General features: G+C 45.0%; 1 protein-coding gene across 1 annotated transcript in view; it reads right to left on the reverse strand.

Moving 5' to 3' along the window:
• LOC135517078 (ras-specific guanine nucleotide-releasing factor RalGPS1) overlaps nt 1-19,464 on the reverse strand; it is a 67,815-nt gene that overhangs the window by 37,348 nt on the left and 11,003 nt on the right. Inside the window, exons 3-4 of the mRNA XM_064941100.1 lie at nt 19,162-19,255; nt 4,923-4,987 (exon numbers count right to left, since the gene is read on the reverse strand). Of these exons, the coding sequence (XP_064797172.1) occupies nt 4,923-4,987; nt 19,162-19,255 (159 nt within the window). The remainder of the gene's footprint in view (nt 1-4,922; nt 4,988-19,161; nt 19,256-19,464) is intronic.

The raw sequence follows: 19,464 nt of genomic DNA on the forward strand, positions 1-19,464 counted from the left end.
ACGAATTCTGCTCAGAATCAGAGAATCAGAGAATCAGAGAATTCTAAAGGAGAATGTCAAGCTAGTCATCCGTGAGCTGAAGAGCAGCTGGGTCATGCAGCAAGACAATGATCCAGAACACACTAATCACATCAAATCAAGCTTCATTTATACAGCACATTTCAGACACGGACTGCAACACAATGTGCTTCACAGGAAAAAATTAAAACTAAAAACAATGAAAATAAAAACGGAAATATTTAATACAGAATAAACATAAAAGATCTCTTAAAAATGTCCCCAGTTTCGTCCCCCCTCAGGTTCTCTGGCACGCTATTCCAGAGGCTGGGGTCATAGTAACTAAAGGATGCTTCTCAATGCCTCTTGGTCTTCGGCTTTGGGATAGTTAAAAGGCCAGCACCAGAGGACCTGAGGAATCTACTGGGTACATAACTTAAAAGGATGTCTGCAGTATTGGGGTGCACAATCGTGGGTTGATTTAAAAACCAATAGAAGAATCTTACGATTAGTTCTGTCAGCCTGAGAGAGAAACGTCCGCACCGTGGCAATGTTCCCCAGGTGGGAAAAAGCTATTTTGTTCACATTCCTGATGCGTGATTCGACATGGAGTTAAGAATCTAAAATAACAGCTAGGTTTTATTTTTATTGCCCGTGAATTAAAATGCGAGGCCTAATTCTCTCTCTGTGCTTTGGCTCCAACAATAAGTATCTCGGTCTTGTCTTGATTTAGCTGGAGGAAGTTGTGAGCCATCCAAGTATTTAAAATCACTAATACAGTCTAATAATTTGTCCGTGGAGATAAAATCCTAGGAACAGTGAGTTAACTGCCTGTTCAGGGGCAGAACGACAGATTTGTACCTTGTCAGCTCAGGGGGTTTGAACTTGCAACCTTCCGGTTACTAGTCCAACGCTCTAACCACTAGGCTACCCTGCCGTCTCTACACTCTAACCACTAGGCTACCCTGCCGCCCCAGGGTAGCCTACATCAGAATGCCTGAAAATAAAGTTCTGGAATGGCCTAGTCAAAGTCCTAAACCCAGACCTAAACCCGATTGAGATGTTGTGGCAGGACCTGAAATCAGCAGTTCATGGTCAAAAACACACAAATGTTTCTGAGTTAAAGCAGTTCTGCATGGAAGAGTGGGGCCAAAATTCCTCCACAGCGACGTGAGAGACTGATCAACAACTACAGGAAGCGTTTGGTTGGAGTCATTGCAGCTAAAAGCAGAACAGAACACCCAGCTATTGAGTGAAATGGGGGTATTGATTATTGCATAACTTTGCTTATTAAATAAATGAAATAATAAATGTTGGTGTTATTTGTCTACTCAGGTTCCATGTATATAATATTAGTTTTTTTTTGTTGAACATCTGAAAGGGAGCAAATACTTTTTCACGGCACTGTCCACACACACACACACACACTTCATAACGGAAGGAAGCCGTCAATGTTGCCATTGTTTAGCCTATACGCAATGACTGTCTCCTCCCTGTGAATGAAGAGTCAGCCTTCTTCTTCTTCACCATTCCGTGGAACTCTATTCCCCCAACCCACATCCATCTGGAGCAATTCCAACCCCATTACATCACCCTTAACACTCTCCTGGTCAACAGACAGAGGAAAGTAAAGGAAGGTCAAGAAATCAAGGAAAGGAACCATTCCCTGTAACATCTGTCCACATGGAGCATTTAAACATTTAAAAAAAAATCACTGCTTATTTCGTCTGCTGCCCTTGACGTGGATTAAACTCAGATAGCATGCGGGATAATTGTTGTAACACCCTGACTCTATAGATGACCTCAGAGTACAGTGGGAAAGACAAGAGAGGGGCGGAGATAGAAGCCAAGTGAAAGAGAGACAAGAGGTTGTACAAGAAAGAGTGAAAAGAGAAAGACTGACGTCTTAGCTCTGAATGGGTCGGTGTGGAGGTGTGGGGCGGGGGGCTGCTTGTGTTGCTTCAGCCCAATCTGGAACAGCCAGGCCAGTGCTGCGCTTGTTTCCCCCCCTCCCTCCAATCCAAATGGAATGACTCAACCAGGGCTGGCCCTCGCCGGCCCTCCTGGGCCCCGCAATAACTCAATCCTGAGAGGTTTGCCGGGATTGGTAGCCAGTGATCTCATTCTGCCACAGCGTAAACACTCAGGTGGGGCCAAGCTGAAAGCCTCGTTGCATGCTGGGACAGGGTATCGCCCCCCCCCGCCCGCCCCCAACTCATTGTTTGAGGGTCATCCGCAGTTTGAGGGTCATTGAGTTTGATCAGTGATTAACCTTGCACTTTTTTCCCCAATTCTTTTTCAAGGCATTCTTCCTGAAAGGTTGGCCAGAAGGAAAGGGACGTGAGAGGTTGGCCAGAAGGAAAGGGACGTGAGAGGTTGGCCAGAAGGAAAGGGACGTGAGAGGTTGGCCAGAAGGAAAGGGACGTGAGAGGTTGGCCAGAAGGAAAGGGACGTGAGAGGTTGGCCAGAAGGAAAGGGACGTGAGAGGTTGGCCAGAAGGAAAGGAACGTGAGAGGTTGGCCAGAAGGAAAGGAACGTGAGAGGTTGGCCAGAAGGAAAGGGACGTGAGAGGTTGGCCAGAAGGAAAGGAACGTGAGAGGTTGGCCAGAAGGAAAGGGACGTGAGAGGTTGGCCAGAAGGAAAGGGACGTGAGAGGTTGGCCAGAAGGAAAGGAACGTGAGAGGATGGCCAGAAGGAAAGGGATGTGAGAGGTTGGCCAGAAGGAAAGGGATGTGAGAGGTTGGCCAGAAGGAAAGGGATGTGAGAGGTTGGCCAGAAGGAAAGGAACGTGAGAGGTTGGCCAGAAGGAAAGGGATGTGAGAGGTTGGCCAGAAGGAAAGGGACGTGAGAGGTTGGCCAGAAGGAAAGGGATGTGAGAGGTTGGCCAGAAGGAAAGGGATGTGAGAGGTTGGCCAGAAGGAAAGGGATGTGAGAGGTTGGCCAGAAGGAAAGGGATGTGAGAGGTTGGCCAGAAGGAAAGGGATGTGAGAGGTTGGCCAGAAGGAAAGGGACGTGAGAGGTTGGCCAGAAGGAAAGGAACGTGAGAGGTTGGCCAGAAGGAAAGGGACGTGAGAGGTTGGCCAGAAGGAAAGGGACGTGAGAGGATGGCCAGAAGGAAAGGAACGTGAGAGGATGGCCAGAAGGAAAGGAACGTGAGAGGATGGCCAGAAGGAAAGGGATGTGAGAGGTTGGCCAGAAGGAAAGGACGTGAGAGGTTGGCCAGAAGGAAAGGGACGTGAGAGGTTGGCCAGAAGGAAAGGAACGTGAGAGGTTGGCCAGAAGGAAAGGGATGTGAGAGGTTGGCCAGAAGGAAAGGGACGTGAGAGGTTGGCCAGAAGGAAAGGAACGTGAGAGGTTGGCCAGAAGGAAAGGATGTGAGAGGTTGGCCAGAAGGAAAGGGACGTGAGAGGTTGGCCAGAAGGAAAGGGACGTGAGAGGTTGGCCAGAAGGAAAGGGACGTGAGAGGATGGCCAGAAGGAAAGGAACGTGTGAGAGGTTGGCCAGAAGGAAAGGAACGTGAGAGGATGGCCAGAAGGAAAGGGATGTGAGAGGTTGGCCAGAAGGAAAGGGATGTGAGAGGTTGGCCAGAAGGAAAGGGATGTGAGAAAAAAGGGATTGGCCAGAAGGAAAGGGATGTGAGAGGTTGGCCAGAAGGAAAGGAACGTGAGAGGATGGCCAGAAGGAAAGGGACGTGAGAGGTTGGCCAGAAGGAAAGGAACGTGAGAGGATGGCCAGAAAAAGGAACATATTTAAACGGAGGATGGCACAAAGGAAACACACGGATGTGAGAGGATTCCTTGGAAAGAGGCCATGCGAGGATGGCCAGAAGGAAAGATCTTCGTGAGAGGATGGCCAGAAGGAAAGGGATGTGAACCATCTGAAGGAAATCCACTGCTTGAGTCACTCACCATAGCTTGTGATGTCAGAAGAGAAAGGGCATGGATGACAATGGTTGGCCAGAAGGTAAAGGGATTTGAGATGTTGGCCAGAAATAAAGGGATGTGAGAGGTTGGAGAAATAAAAGTCAAATGTGAAGGTTGGCCACTAAAGGAAAGGAACAAATTGAGAGGATGGCCAGAAGGAAAAACAACACAAAAAACCAGAAGGAAAGGGAAACCCTCTTGGCCAGAATGTGGAAGCCTGTAAGAGGATGGCCAGAATTAAATGTTGTGATCAATTGGCCAGAAAAAAGGTTGATCCCATGTGGAGATTGATTGGCCAGATAGGAAAGGAACGTGAGAGGATTAATCCAGAAGGAACCAACATGTGAGAGGTTGGCATACATCAAAAGGAACTGTGAGAGGTTGGCCAAAAGGAAAATTTGAGAAAAAAAAAAAACAACGGATGGCACAGAAGGAAAGGAAACGTGAGAGGATGGCCATTCTTAAAAAATCATGGATATATAAATAAAAAATGGCAAAAGTATTGAAAAAACAAATATTTATGTGCAGAAAGTAGGTTGGCCAGAAGGAAAGGGATTCAGAAGGTTTGGCCACTAAGGAAATTTCCAGCAACATTTGAAATGGCCACACAAAAGGGATGTCAATGCATTGATCCTGGCCAGAAGGAAAAATATGTGAGAGGTTGGCCAGTGTGAGAGTTGGCCAGAAGGAAACCCTAGTGAACAAATGGAGAAGTTAAAGGTTAGATTACTTGGCCAGAATTAAAGGGATGTGAGAGGTTGGCCTAGAAGGAAGCATTTCAGGAATTCACTGAGATCTTGGCCAGAAGGAAAGGAACGTAACCATGTGTAGGACAGGAACATTTGAGGATGGCCAGAAGGAAAGGGTCTATAGAGGTTGGCCAGAACAGGAAAGGGACCTGTGAGAGGTTGGCCAGAAGGAAAGGAACGTGCGTCAAGTAAACCAAATAGTATTTAAATAGGACACACAAACACAGATACACACATAGGTTCCTAGTCTTACCTGCTAGGTCTTCCTTGGATGAGGAATGCGCTGAGCCATACAGTGGGGAGATCTTCAGAGTAAGCCTGCATACAACACAACCATCTGGTCAGCAACCGGAAGACACTCACAATTCATATACCTCAAATCCACTGCTTGAGTCACTCACCATAGCTTGTGATGTCATAGCTTTTGAATCAGCCCTTTTGATAAGTCCATAGCAATGGATAACAAAATCACATTTTTAGTAGAAGTACTGATTTAATATGGCAGAACTGACAGAAATCCTAAATGCCAGGGGGAAATGGATGAAATAAAAGTCAAAATGGTAGCAAAGCCTGTGTTTTATTCTACTAAACAAATCTGAAAACAAATTAACTGGTTGGAGTTTCGCTATAAATGAAAACAACAACAAAAAACGTGGGGGTCTCTGTCAGAAGAAAACCCTCTTTTGCCACATGTGAAGCCTGTAACTGGAACGGGACACTTCAATTAAATGTTTTGATCAATTGACCTCAACAAAAAAGGGGCAAACTCTCCCTCACATCCCATCACTTCTGGAAATTGATTTATATATATAGAACGCACAGAGGGTCCCCTAATCTTCATACTACCAACATATTTTAGAACATCAAATTCTAACTGGGGTCATTTTGAAAAAGAAACAATTTGAAAAAAAAAAAAACTCCCATAGAAGAATATAAACTTGATTCTTATCATCAAAACATCATGAGATATATAAATAAAAAATATTAATTTTAGGCAAAGTATTGTTAATTAGAATATACTGTAAAACAAATATTTACTTTAATGTGCAGAAAGTACAATTCACATTTACCAGCATTTGAATGTAGTATTCAGAATTTTGGGGTAAGTAAATACTAATTTGGTCATATTTCCAGCAACATTTGAAATACACAAAAAGTGATTCAATGCATTGATCCTGGGAGACAATGACCAAAAAACTCTGACCTTAGTTTTCTTTGTTTACTTAATAACACCCTAGTGAACAAATGTGATTGTTAGGTTAGATTACTTGTTAAGATATTAACTGCATGGTCGGAACTAGAAGCACAAGCATTTCGACACTCGCATCTGCCCTAACCATGTGTATGTGACAACATTTGATTTGATTGGTAGGGTCTAATAGCAGGATGGCTCAAACATCCTGCCCAAATAATCCCCAAAGTCACTGTAAACCAAATATTATAGCAACACAAATACCATAGGTTCCACATATAGATTATTGGAGGACATTATAGGAAATCTGATATTTACAGTGGGGAGAACAGGTATTTGATACACTGCCGATTTTGCAGGTTTTCCTACTTACAAAGCATGTAGAGGTCTGTAATTTTTATCATAGGTACACTTCAACTGTGAGAGACGGAATCTAAAGCAAAAATCCAGAAAATCACATTGTACATATATTGTATGATTGTATGATGGTAGAACTAAACGCTCCCTCACAGGTGTAAATGGTAGAACTAAACTCTCCCTCACAGGGGTAAATGGTAGAACTAAACTCTCCCTCACAGGTGTAAATGGTAGAACTAAACTCTCCCTCACAGGGGTAAATGGCAGAACTAAACTCTCCCTCACAGGGGTAAATGGCAGAACTAAACTCTCCCTCACAGGGGTAAATGGTAGAACTAAACGCTCCCTCACAGGGGTAAATGGTAGAACTAAACTCTCCCTCACAGGGGTAAATGGTAGAACTAAACGCTCCCTCACAGGGGTAAATGGTAGAACTAAACTCTCCCTCACAGGGGTATATGGTAGAACTAAACTCTCCCTCACAGGGGTAAATGGTAGAACTAAACTCTCCCTCACAGGGGTAAATGGTAGAACTAAACTCTCCCTCACAGGGGTAAATGGTAGAACTAAACTCTCCCTCACAGGGGTAAATGGTAGAACTAAACGCTCCCTCACAGGGGTAAATGGTAGAACTAAACTCTCCCTCACAGGGGTAAATGGTAGAACTAAACTCTCCCTCACAGGGGTAAATGGTAGAACTAAACTCTCCCTCACAGGGGTAAATGGTAGAACTAAACTCTCCCTCACAGGGGTAAATGGTAGAACTAAACTCTCCCTCCCAGGGGTAAATGGCAGAACTAAAAACACTGTCCTCACAGGGGTAAATCGGCAAACAAAGCACTAAACACACTTCACAGGGGTAAATGGCAGAACTAAACAGCTGTCTGTCGGACAGGGACTGTAAATGGCAGACCAGTTAAAAACCACATGTCCAAGGTAATTCAATGACCAGTTAAGCCACTAAGTTCAAACCATAAACACACCACTGGTAGGACCAGGCCTGTTCCTAGACCAGGGCACTGTTCAGACCAGTCTGTTCCTAGACAGTTATAGACCACTGTTCCACTGTTCCTAGACCAGTTAAGCCACTGTTCCTAGACCAGTTAAGCCACTGTTCCTAGACCAGTTAAGCCACTGTTCCTAGACCAGTTAAGCCACTGTTCCTAGACCAGTTAAGCCACTGTTCCTAGACCAGTTAAGCCACTGTTCCTAGACCAGTTAAGCCACTGTTCCTAGACCAGTTAACCCACTGTTCCTAGGTCGTCATTGAAAATAAGAATTTGTTCTTAACTGACTTGCCTAGTTAAATAAAGGTAAAAATAAAATAAAAGAATACAACTTATGAGCTTAGTACAACTGTCGTACCCCATCAGAAGCCAAAATATACGCTTGTTATATAAACAAACAACGTATAGGGTCAAAACATGGTTAAAACTAACATGTTGATCTCAAGGATGGTCAATCCTTGTATTTATACCTCTATTCATGAGAGTGGTGACATTTCTCCAGTCCCATCCCTCAGCTTTTAACCCGGAACAGGGACGAGGAGGGGCTTTGTTATCGTTTCAATTGCCGATTGACGCTTTATAAATCACACAAATATCAAAACTATCTATGCAGTTTCTCCTGGAGTAAACAGCACATTTTCTGACAACAAATGCATTTGTATATATTAAATAGAAACTCAAGCAAAGCATGCCGATAACAGACAGACTAACACTAACTGACAGACAGACTAAATAACAGACAAAGACTAACTACTGTATTGTCAAGGTTTAACCCCAAAAACTATTTTCAAAAACTATTTTGGGCTGTCTGAAGAACTCACTGGATGTAGTTTTGCCAAAAGCACATATTCACACAAACACACAGTACTGTAATTAAACACGTGCGTGTATTGCTGTAGAACCCAGCTCTTCTGGAAAATAAAATAATTTAAATCAGGTTGTTTTTGAAAGTGGGTCATGACGAATAGTTGAAAGGAATTCTCCTTCATAAAACATTGCATTATAGTTAAATGCTCAAAGTTGTGACGAACAGCGTGTTAGGAAAATATTCAGGCCCCTGGACATTTTCCACATTTTGTTACGGTACAAAATTTGATTCTAAAATGGATTAAATTGTCCCCCCCCCTCAATCTACACACAATTCCCCATAATGACAAAGTAAAAACAGGTTTTGAGAAATGTTTGCAAATGTATTAAAAAATAAAATATAAATGAAATATCACATTCACACACCATATTCAAGGGTTTTTCTTTCTTTTTTACAGTCTGACTCAGACCACTGTAAGCTGCCCTGGGTACAGTCTGAATCAGACCACGGTAACCTGCCCTGGGTACAGTCTGAATCAGACCACTGTAAGCTGCCCTGGGTACAGTCTGAATCAGACCACTGTAACCTGCCCTGGGTACAGTCTGAATCAGACCACGGTAACCTGCCCTGGGTACAGTCTGAATCAGACCACTGTAAGCTGCCCTGGGTACAGTCTGAATCAGACCACTGTAACCTGCCCTGGGTACAGTCTGAATCAGACCACTGTAACCTGCCCTGGGTACAGTCTGAATCAGACCACTGTAAGCTGCCCTGGGTACAGTCTGAATCAGACCACTGTAACCTGCCCTGGGTACAGTCTGAATCAGACCACGGTAACCTGCCCTGGGTACAGTCTGAATCAGACCACTGTAACCTGCCCTGGGTACAGTCTGAATCAGACCACTGCAAGCTGTAAGCTGCCCTGGGTACAGTCTGAATCAGACCACGGTAACCTGCCCTGGGTACAGTCTGAATCAGACCACTGTAACCTGCCCTGGGTACAGTCTGAATCAGACCACGGTAACCTGCCCTGGGTACAGTCTGAATCAGACCACACTAACCTGCCCTGGGTACAGTCTGAATCAGACCACGGTAACCTGCCCTGGGTACAGTCTGAATCAGACCACGGTAACCTGCCCTGGGTACAGTCTGAATCAGACCACCGTAACCTGCCCTGGGTACAGTCTGAATCAGACCACTGTAACCTGCCCTGGGTACAGTCTGAATCAGACCACTGTAACCTGCCCTGGGTACAGTCTGAATCAGACCACGGTAACCTGCCCTGGGTACAGTCTGAATCAGACCACTGTAAGCTGCCCTGGGTACAGTCTGAATCAGACCACTGTAACCTGCCCTGGGTACAGTCTGAATCAGACCACGGTAACCTGCCCTGGGTACAGTCTGAATCAGACCACGGTAACCTGACAGTCTGAACAGACCACGGTAACCTGCCCTGGGTACAGTCTGAATCAGACCACGGTAACCTGCCCTGGGTACAGTCTGAATCAGACCACGGTAACCTGCCCTGGGTACAGTCTGAATCAGACCACTGAACCTTCCAAAGGAAAGCAGACCCAGACAGTCTTTTCTCTCCGTCAGGATGGAAAGTTACAATGCATTCCAAGATCAGACAGAGGGAGGGAGGGATGGAGAGAGGGAGGGATGGAGAGAGTGAGGGATGGAGAGAGTGAGGGAGGGTCCAGATTGGTCAGTGCTGATGAAAGCAGCAGGCTGAGGGAGGGATGGAGAGAGGGAGGGAGGGATGGAGAGGGGAGGAATGGAGAGCAGGCTGAGGGAGGAATGGAGAGAGGGAGGGAGGGATGGAGAGAGGGAGGAATGGAATCAGAGGGAGGGAGGAATGGAGAGAGGGAGGGATGGAGAGAGGGAGGGTCCAGATTGGTCAGTGCTGATGAAAGCAGCAGGCTGAGGGAGGGATGGAGAGAGAGAGGGAGGGAGGGATGGAGAGAGGGAGGAATGGAGAGAGGGAGGGAGGAATGGAGAGAGGGAGGGAGGGTCCAGATTGGTCAGTGCTGATGAAAGCAGCAGGCTGAGGGAGGGATGGAGAGAGGGAGGAATGGAGAGAGGGAGGGATGGAGAGAGGGAGGGAGGAATGGAGAGAGGGAGGGAGGGAGAGAGAGAGGGAGAGAGAGAGGAGGGAGGGAGAGAGGGAGGGAGGGTCCAGGTTGGTCAGTGCTGAGGAAAGCAGCAGGCTGAGGGAAGGATGAAGGCATCTGGACAAAGATTAAGGGATCTCTCTTGCGCTCCCTTTCTCTCTCTGGTTGCTAAGGGACTTAGAGGCTGAGTCGGGGTCACTTCGCCTTGGAGGATCGCAGACAGCCGTCACTATGGTTACCACTTTGGAACCCCCTCCACCGGTCCGGACGGTTACCACAACCTTCACCACAAAACTGATGTCCCCCCAAACCCACCTGTCGCCTCCATGCCTCCCTCAATTTTTTTGGAATGGGGCCGTCCTGTTCTAGCCGACCCTTCGTCCACCGTTCCAATTCCACCAACATCTCTCTCACATGCAAGGAGAGTGTCTGTTGACACAGAAACCTCCCCAGGCCACATTTAACAGAAAAGTAGACAGGCTGTACTGCAGCGCTGGATATGGGAACCAGGTGTGTGTTCCCAACAGCTACGGAGGCAGAGATATAGAGGAAGCCATGAAAGAAATACAAGTCCCTTTAAAACAGTAGTGAAGCCTGCTACAGACACGGTGTTAAAACAGTAGTGAAGCCTGCTACTGACACGATGTTAAAACAGTAGTGAAGCCTGCTACAGACACGGTGTTAAAACAGTAGTGAAGCCTGCTACTGACACGATGTTAAAACAGTAGTGAAGCCTGCTACTGACACAGTGTTAAAACAGTAGTGAAGCCTGCTACAGACACAGTGTTAAAACAGTAGTGAAGCCTGCTACTGACACGATGTTAAAACAGTAGTGAAGCCTGCTACTGACACGGTGTTAAAACAGTAGTGACGCCTGCTACTGACACAGTGTTAAAACAGTAGTGAAGCCTGCTACTGACACGGTGTTAAAACAGTCGTGAAGCCTGCTACTGACACGATGTTAAAACAGTAGTGAAGCCTGCTACTGACACAGTGTTAAAACAGTAGTGAAGCCTGCTACAGACACAGTGTTAAAACAGTAGTGAAGCCTGCTACTGACACGATGTTAAAACAGTAGTGAAGCCTGCTACTGACACGGTGTTAAAACAGTAGTGACGCCTGCTACTGACACAGTGTTAAAACAGTAGTGAAGCCTGCTACTGACACGGTGTTAAAACAGTCGTGAAGCCTGCTACTGACACGATGTTAAAACAGTAGTGAAGCCTGCTACTGACACGATGTTAAAACAGTAGTGAAGCCTGCTACTGACACGGTGTTAAAACAGTAGTGAAGCCTGCTACAGACACGGTGTTAAAACAGTCGTGAAGCCTGCTACTGACACGATGTTAAAACAGTAGTGAAGCCTGCTACTGACACGATGTTAAAACAGTAGTGAAGCCTGCTACTGACATGGTGTTAAAACAGTAGTGAAGCCTGCTACAGACACGATGTTAAAACAGTAGTGAAGCCTGCTACAGACACGGTGTTAAAACAGTAGTGAAGCCTGCTACTGACACGATGTTAAAACAGTAGTGAAGCCTGCTACTGACACGATGTTAAAACAGTAGTGAAGCCTGCTACAGACACGGTGTTAAAACAATAGTGAAGCCTGCTACTGACAGTGTTAAAACAGTAGTGAAACCTGCTACAGACACGGTGTTATTTTACCGATTGACTGCTACAGACACGGTGTTATTTTAGTGACTGACTGCTCGTCACACAGTGGCCTGAAGTTTTGTACCACTGAGTTTCTGATGTTTGTTGTATTGGCTTGTCTGAGCTTAGAGCTGTGGTTCTATCCACATTGCTTTTCAGTAGCAGGCTTCACTACTGTTTTAACACTGTGTCAGTAGCAGGCTTCACTACTGTTTTAACACCGTGTCAGTAGCAGGCTTCACTACTGTTTTAACACCGTGTCAGTAGCAGGCTTCACTACTGTTTTAACACTGTGTCAGTAGCAGGCTTCACTACTGTTTTAACACGTGTCTGTAGCAGGCTTCACTACTGTTTTAACATCGTGTCAGTAGCAAGCTTCACTACTGTTTTAACACTGTGTCAGTAGCAGGCTTCACTTTTCAGTAATATCACTTAGAGCTGTGGTTCTATCCATGCTGCTTTTCAGTAATATCACTTAGAGCTGTGGTTCTATCCATGTTGCTTTTCAGTAATATCACTTAGAGCTGTGGTTCTATCCATGCTGCTTTTCAGTAATATCACTTAGAGCTGTGGTTCTATCCATGCTGCTTTTCAGTAATATCACTTAGAGCTGTGGTTCTATCCATGTTGCTTTTCAGTAATATCACTTAGAGCTGTGGTTCTATCCATGCTGCTTTTCAGTAATATCACTTAGAGCTGTGGTTCTATCCATGTTGCTTTTCAGTAATATCACTTAGAGCTGTGGTTCTATCCATGCTGCTTTTCAGTAATATCACTTAGAGCTGTGGTTCTATCCATGCTGCTTTTCAGTAATATCACTTAGAGCTGTGGTTCTATCCACATTGCTTTTCAGTAATATCACTTAGAGCTGTGGTTCTATCCATGCTGCTTTTCAGTAATATCACTTAGAGCTGTGGTTCTATCCATGTTGCTTTTCAGTAATATCACTTAGAGCTGTGGTTCTATCCCATGTTGCTTTTCAGTAATATCACTTAGAGCTGTGGTTCTATCCAGGTTGCTTTTCAGTAATATCACTTAGAGCTGTGGTTCTATCCAGGTTGCTTTTCAGTAATATCACTTAGAGCTGTGGTTCTATCCATGATATCCTCATGAAGGCTGAGAAACATTAACATGTCATAACCATATAATTGGAAAACAGGGCAATAGAAAGATTTGTATTGCGTACTGTACACAGGAGACCATGGAAAAGGTTGTGGGAAACAAAATATTTTTTGATTTAAAAAAATAAATAATTCTGCTACACATAAAAAAGTTAATGGCTCAACACAGCAAAAAAAAAAACACATTGGAAAATAGAACATGAACCAGATGTGTTCCTTGCAGCAAAATACAGCTACATGCACCTTAAACATGAAAAGGGGCAATCAGCTGTTTAAACAATAACAAAGCTAAATCCTGCCACTGTCTCTGTAAAAAGCTGAGAGAGTTTGGGCTGGAAAGAATGTAAAACACTAATTCATAGAGCTATGGATGCAAGAACTGACTATCCACAATATCAACATTATATACTGAACAAAAATAAAACACAATATGTAACAATGTCAAAGATTTTAGTGAGTTACAGTTCATATAAGGAAACCAGTCAATTGAAATAAACTCATTAGGCCCTAATCTATGGATTTTATAGGACTTGGCAGGGGTGCAGCAATGGGTGGGCCTATGTATTCCAGGCCCACCCTGGCTGGGGAGTCAGGCCCAGCCAATCAGAATTAGTTTTTCCCCACAAAAGGTCTTTATTACAGACAAAAATACTCTTCAGTTTCATTAGCTGTCCGGGTGGTTAGTCTCAGATGATCCCGCAGGTGAAGAAGCCAGATGTGGAGGTCTTGGGCTGGCATGGTTACACGTGTTCTGCGGTTGTGAGGACGGATGGACGTACTGCCAAGTTGTCTAAAACGATGTTGGAGGCAGCATTCAATTCTCTGGCAACAGCTCTGGTGGACATGTCTGCATTCAGCATGCCAATTGAACTCTTCCCTCAAAACTTGAGAGATCTGTGGAATTGTGTTGGGTGACAAAACTGCACATTTTAAAGTGGCCTTTTATTGTCCCCCAGCACAAGTTGCACCTGTGTAATGATCATGCTGTTTAATCAACTGCTTGATATGCCACATCTGTCAGGTGGATGGATTATCTTGGCAAAGGAGAAATGCTCACTAACAGTGATGTAAACACATTTGTGCACAACATTTGAGGTAAAATAGTATTTTTTTGTGCGTATGGAAAGTTTTGGGGATTTTTATTTCAGCTCATGAAAAGTTGGACCAACACTACATATTGCATTTAGATTTTTGTTCAGTATAGTTGTATATTTTGAGCTGTGCTCCTAAAAAAAGTGTGCAAACGTCTTGTAGAATCTACACCCACACATTGGGCCTCTTGATGAAAGTGGAGCAATGTTTTGAATCCCACAGGATGTCTAAAACACCATTGCCAATCAGGTGTATCCCTTCATGGCAACAGTGTATCCATCTGCAAATATATATATATTAGCAGGATAATGCCCCATGCCACAAGGCGAGGATTGTCCAGGAATGGTTCCACGAACATGACAGTGAAATCAGTTTACGGCGGTGTCCTGCCCAGACACCAGATCTCAGTCCAACTGAGCATCTGTGGGGATGAGATGGAACGAGCTATTTGGAGTGGAGATCCACTACCAGTCATCTTGACAACTCGTGGGAAGCATTGGAGTCAACATGGACCAGCATCCCTGTGGAACGCTTGCAACACCTTGTCGAGTCCCATGCTCCGACGAATTAAGGCTGTTCTGAGGGCAAAAGGGGGTGCAACTCAATATTAGGGGCGGCAGGGTAGCCTAGTGGTTAGCGTGTTGGACTAGTAACCGAAAGGTTGCAAGTTCAAATCCCCGAGCTGACAAGGTACAAATCTGTCGTTCTGCCCCTGAACAGGCAGTTAACCCACTGTTCCTAGGCTGTCATTGAAAATAAGAATGTGTTCTTAACTGACTTGCCTAGTTAAGTAAAAAATAAAAATTAGGAAGATTTTCAGATAGGATATCTGTACAGATGTTTGATATCTTTCCATTCAAAATCTCTCTCTCAAACCGCCAGTTCTGGTTAAACCACACGTACACGCACCCTAGGTTACTTGACAAAGTAACTTATTATATTACCCAATTTTTTTTAAAGTAACGCGTTACATTACTAGTTACTCAACAAACAAAAAAGCTATCTGATTTACGTAAGGTGTTACTTTTGTAAAGACCCTAGCGGGCATATCAAAGTTTTGTGGCGTTTCGGGCGGCCATTGCAAGGTTCTTGAGCGAGAATGGAACTTGGCATCCTCAGGGCAACAGACAGACCTGGAACTTGGCATCCTCAGGGCAACAGACAGCCCTGGAACTTGGCATCCTCAGGGCAACAGACAGACCTGGAACTTGGCATCGTCAAGGCAACAGACAGACCTGGAACTTGGCATCCTCAGGGCAACAGACAGCCCTGGAACTTGGCATCCTCAGGGCAACAGACAGCCCTGGAACTTGGCATCCTCAGGGCAACAGACAGACCTGGAACTTGGCATCCTCAGGGCAACAGACAGCCCTGGAACTTGGCATCCTCAGGGCAACAGACAGACCTGGAACTTGGCATCGTCAAGGCAACAGACAGCCCTGGAACTTGGCATCCTCAGGGCAACAGACAGCCCTGGAACTTGGCATCCTCAAGGCAACAGACAGACCTGGAACTTGGCATCCTCAGGGCAACAGACAGCCCTGGAACTTGGCATCCTCAGGGCAACAGACAGCCCTGGAACTTGGCATCCTCAGGGCAACAGACAGCCCTGGAACTTGGCATCCTCAAGGCAACAGACAAACCTGGAACTTGGCATCCTCAAGGCAACAGACAGACCTGGAACTTGGCATCCTCAGGGCAACAGACAGCCCTGGAACTTGGCATCCTCAAGGCAACAGACAGACCTGGAACTTGGCATCCTCAAGGCAACAGACAGCCCTGGAACTTGGCATCCTCAAGGCAACAGACAGCCCTGGAACTTGGCATCCTCAAGGCAACAGACAAACCTGGAACTTGGCATCCTCAAGGCAACAGACAGACCTGGAACTTGGCATCCTCAGGGCAACAGACAGCCCTGGAACTTGGCATCCTCAGGGCAACAGACAGCCCTGGAACTTGGCATCCTCAAGGCAACAGACAGACCTGGAACTTGGCATCCTCAAGGCAACAGACAGACCTGGAACTTGGCATCCTCAGGGCAACAGACAGCCCTGGAACTTGGCATCCTCAAGGCAACAGACAGACCTGCTCCCACCTCTCCGGAGCTCTAATCAGTCTGATCAATGACAGGTTGGTTACAGTAGGAATGTAGGCCTTCACAGCTCAAAGACACCTACCAAGAGAGAGTCTCTCAAAACAAGCCGGACTTCATATTTAACTCATCAGCAGGAGTGCATACGAGGCTGAGCTCTGAAGGTGATTTTTGGTTTTTTTCAACAGCTGTGAGATGACACAAGCTTGTTGAACTACGCTTGTTTTCTATGGCACGCGTGTGTGTGTGTGTGTGTGTGTGTGTGTGTGTGGGGAGGGGTTTATGCTCGCAATAACATTTATCTTTACTAGAACACGGCTGGGAGTCTAAAAAAAAACAAAATTTGGTGACATGTGCTTTACATTTACCTCCACAAACATATCGTACTTAACTCAAATGTAGCGGGTAGAGCTGCTGTGCCTGGCGGGCGTCCATGGTAACGTACGCTGTCATCCCCCTGGCGGAGGAGATCCTCTCTTGGCTAATCACTCATGCCGGGGATCTAAACACAGTCCTCTAGTCCAATGAGCTGGAATCAGTTCAAGCTGAGATCTGCAGTTGCTACATTCATTTTTTTGGACTGCAAAAAAAAAAATGTACCTATTGATTCTTGAAGGATATAATTTTAAAATGCCTCGTAAACTCAGTTCATCTGCCGTGCCCCATCAGAACCCCCAAAATATAAGCTTGTTTTATTCCAATGTTTGCAAACAAAGTAAATGTAAAAACAAACACTATTATAGCCTCATAACATGGTTCAAACTATAATTTAGATATCATGGATGGTGAGGCCTTGCATCCATAGCTCTGTCTATGAATTTAAGAGTTGGTTTCTCCAGCCTCATCAGCTTTTGACAGAAAGAGTGGTGGGGGAAATGCTGTGTTATCGTTTCAACTTCTGATTGCCCCTTTAAATCATCCCTTTTGTATAGAGAGGAGCGGCGGCCTCTCCATCTCTTTGACGTCTGGAACAGAGAGTGAGACAGAGACTGTCTAGAATGTCTACAGTACAGTAGACCACAGTGAATGTTCACTAAGTTTAATTTGTACAGGGTTCATATTCTGGACACTAGTTTCATTTGTACAGGGTTCATAGCCTAGTGGTTAGAGCATTGGAATAGTAACAGAAAGGTTGCAAGTTCAAATCCCCGAGCTGACAAGGTACAAAATCTGTCGTTCTGCCCCTGAACAGGCAGTTAACCCACTGTTCCTAGGCCGTCATTGAAAATAAGAATTTGTTCTTAACTGACTTGCCTAGTAAAATAAAGGTAAAATAAAAAAATAAAAATATTCTGGACACTAGTTTCATTTGTACAGGGTTTGTATTCTGGACACTAGTTTCATTTGTACAGTGTTCATATTCTGGACACTAGTTTCCTATGTACAGTGTTCATATTCTGGACACTAGTTTCCTATGTACAGGGTTCATATTCTGGACACTAGTTTCATTTGTACAGTGTTCATATTCTGGACACTAGTTTCATTTGTACAGGGTTCATATTCTGGACACTAGTTTCATTTGTACAGTGTTCATATTCTGGACACTAGTTTCATTTGTACAGGGTTCATATTCTGGACACTAGTTTCATTTGTACAGTGTTCATAATCTGAACAATGGTTTTATTTGTACAGTACAGTGTTAGTGTTCTGGACACAAAGGGAGATGACTATTGATTTAGAAACCTGGATGTGTGGGGTGAGATTACTTCTCAGACCACTTTGTCATCCCTACTGGGTCATGCCAAATCCTTCTGCCCAGGACACACTACTGTCATCACTTCTGAAAAGCCAAACAATGGTCCTATACTACCCTAATAAAGGACGTGGAGGTGAAGACCTCATAGTCCATAGTGATCAGTTCATGGTGGTAAGAATTTAAATAAAACGGTCTCTTGCACTGCAGACCTTCACATAGTAACATAAGCTTCAGTATTTCAGGCCCCACATGCTTTTTGTTATGGCTTTTCATTTTAAGACGAAAACTAAACCTAATCCTGCCACATTCAAAGTAAATCCAATGTTATCAATGAAAACAATTTCCAGCAGTTTTATTAGCCCTAATATTTACTAGCCTAATTAAAAAATGTCTGGAGGTCGGGTCAATGTGTTGATATAATTACAATACAATTCTGAGTGAGCAGACTGCCGACCAACGAAAAATTCAGGTCGCAAAAAAACAGACTGTCTCCAAAACGAAACGATCCGTAAGATTCCATCTTGGGACTCCCCCTGCCAGTCCCAGCAGTGCATGTCTTTCACAGTTGAGCTCCAGGAGCCGGCTCCGGCTTTAAATCAAGCCCCCGTTAGAAGTTCTGCGCTTCCGGGGTCACGCTTGGTCGCGCTCCCTCAAGGCAGACTCTGTATCTACAATATATGCCTGAAGAACTCATTAGAACCACTGGAGGAATGAGCTCCCCTGTCATGATGCACAGGGGTGTGTGTGTGTTTAGGTGTGTGTGTGTTTAGGTGTGTGTGTGTTTTAGGTGTGTGTGTGTTTAGGTGTGTGTGTGTTTAGGTGTGTGTGTGTTTAGGTGTGTGTGTGTTTAGGTGTGTGTGTGTTTAGGTGTGTGTTTAGGTGTGTTTTTAGGTGTGTGTGTGTGTTTAGGTGTGTGTGTGTTTAGGTTTGTGTGTTTAGGTGTGTTTAGGTGTGTACGTTTAGGTGTGTGTGTGTGTTTAGGTGTGTGTGTGTTTAGGTGTGTGTGTGTGTTTAGGTGTGTGTGTGTGTTTAGGTGTGTGTGTTTAGGTGTGTGTGTGTGTTTAGGTGTGTGTGTGTGTTTAGGTGTGTGTGTGTGTTTTTTAGGTGTGTGTGTAGGTGTGTGTGTGTGTTTAGGTGTGTGTGTGTGTGTGTGTGTTTAGGTGTTTAGGTGTGTGTAGGTGTGTGTAGGTGTAGGTGTGTAGGTGTGTGTGTAGGTGTAGGTGTGTAGGTGTAGGTGTGTGTGTGTGTGTGTGTGTGTGTGTGTGTGTGTGTGTGTGTGTGTGTGTGTGTGTGTGTGTGTGTGTGTGTGTGTGTGCGCGAAACGTATGTTTGTGGGGGAGAAGGGGGGCAGACTTACTTGAAGTTGTCGTCCTCTACGAACTTCTGAAGCTCCTCGATATAGCGCACGGACATTAAATACTTCTGAACATGGGGGAGGGTCACCAGGTGATCTGTGAAGGGGGAAAGTGGTGTGGGGGAGGGAGAGAGGGTAGCAGAAAGACAAAAAACAGACAGTAAGACTAGAGAGACCAAGTGAGAGACAGACGGTGAGAGAGAGAGAGCAAGAGAGAGAAACAGTTTGGAACACTTCATGGTCTTCCTCTTAATGTGGTTTGTTGAGCTACATTTACTGCAACACGGACAGCAGTGTCTCCTCCTA

This window comes from Oncorhynchus masou, chromosome 28 (genome assembly GCF_036934945.1).
Source record: "Oncorhynchus masou masou isolate Uvic2021 chromosome 28, UVic_Omas_1.1, whole genome shotgun sequence".
NCBI classification, from domain to species: Eukaryota; Metazoa; Chordata; class Actinopteri; order Salmoniformes; family Salmonidae; genus Oncorhynchus; species Oncorhynchus masou.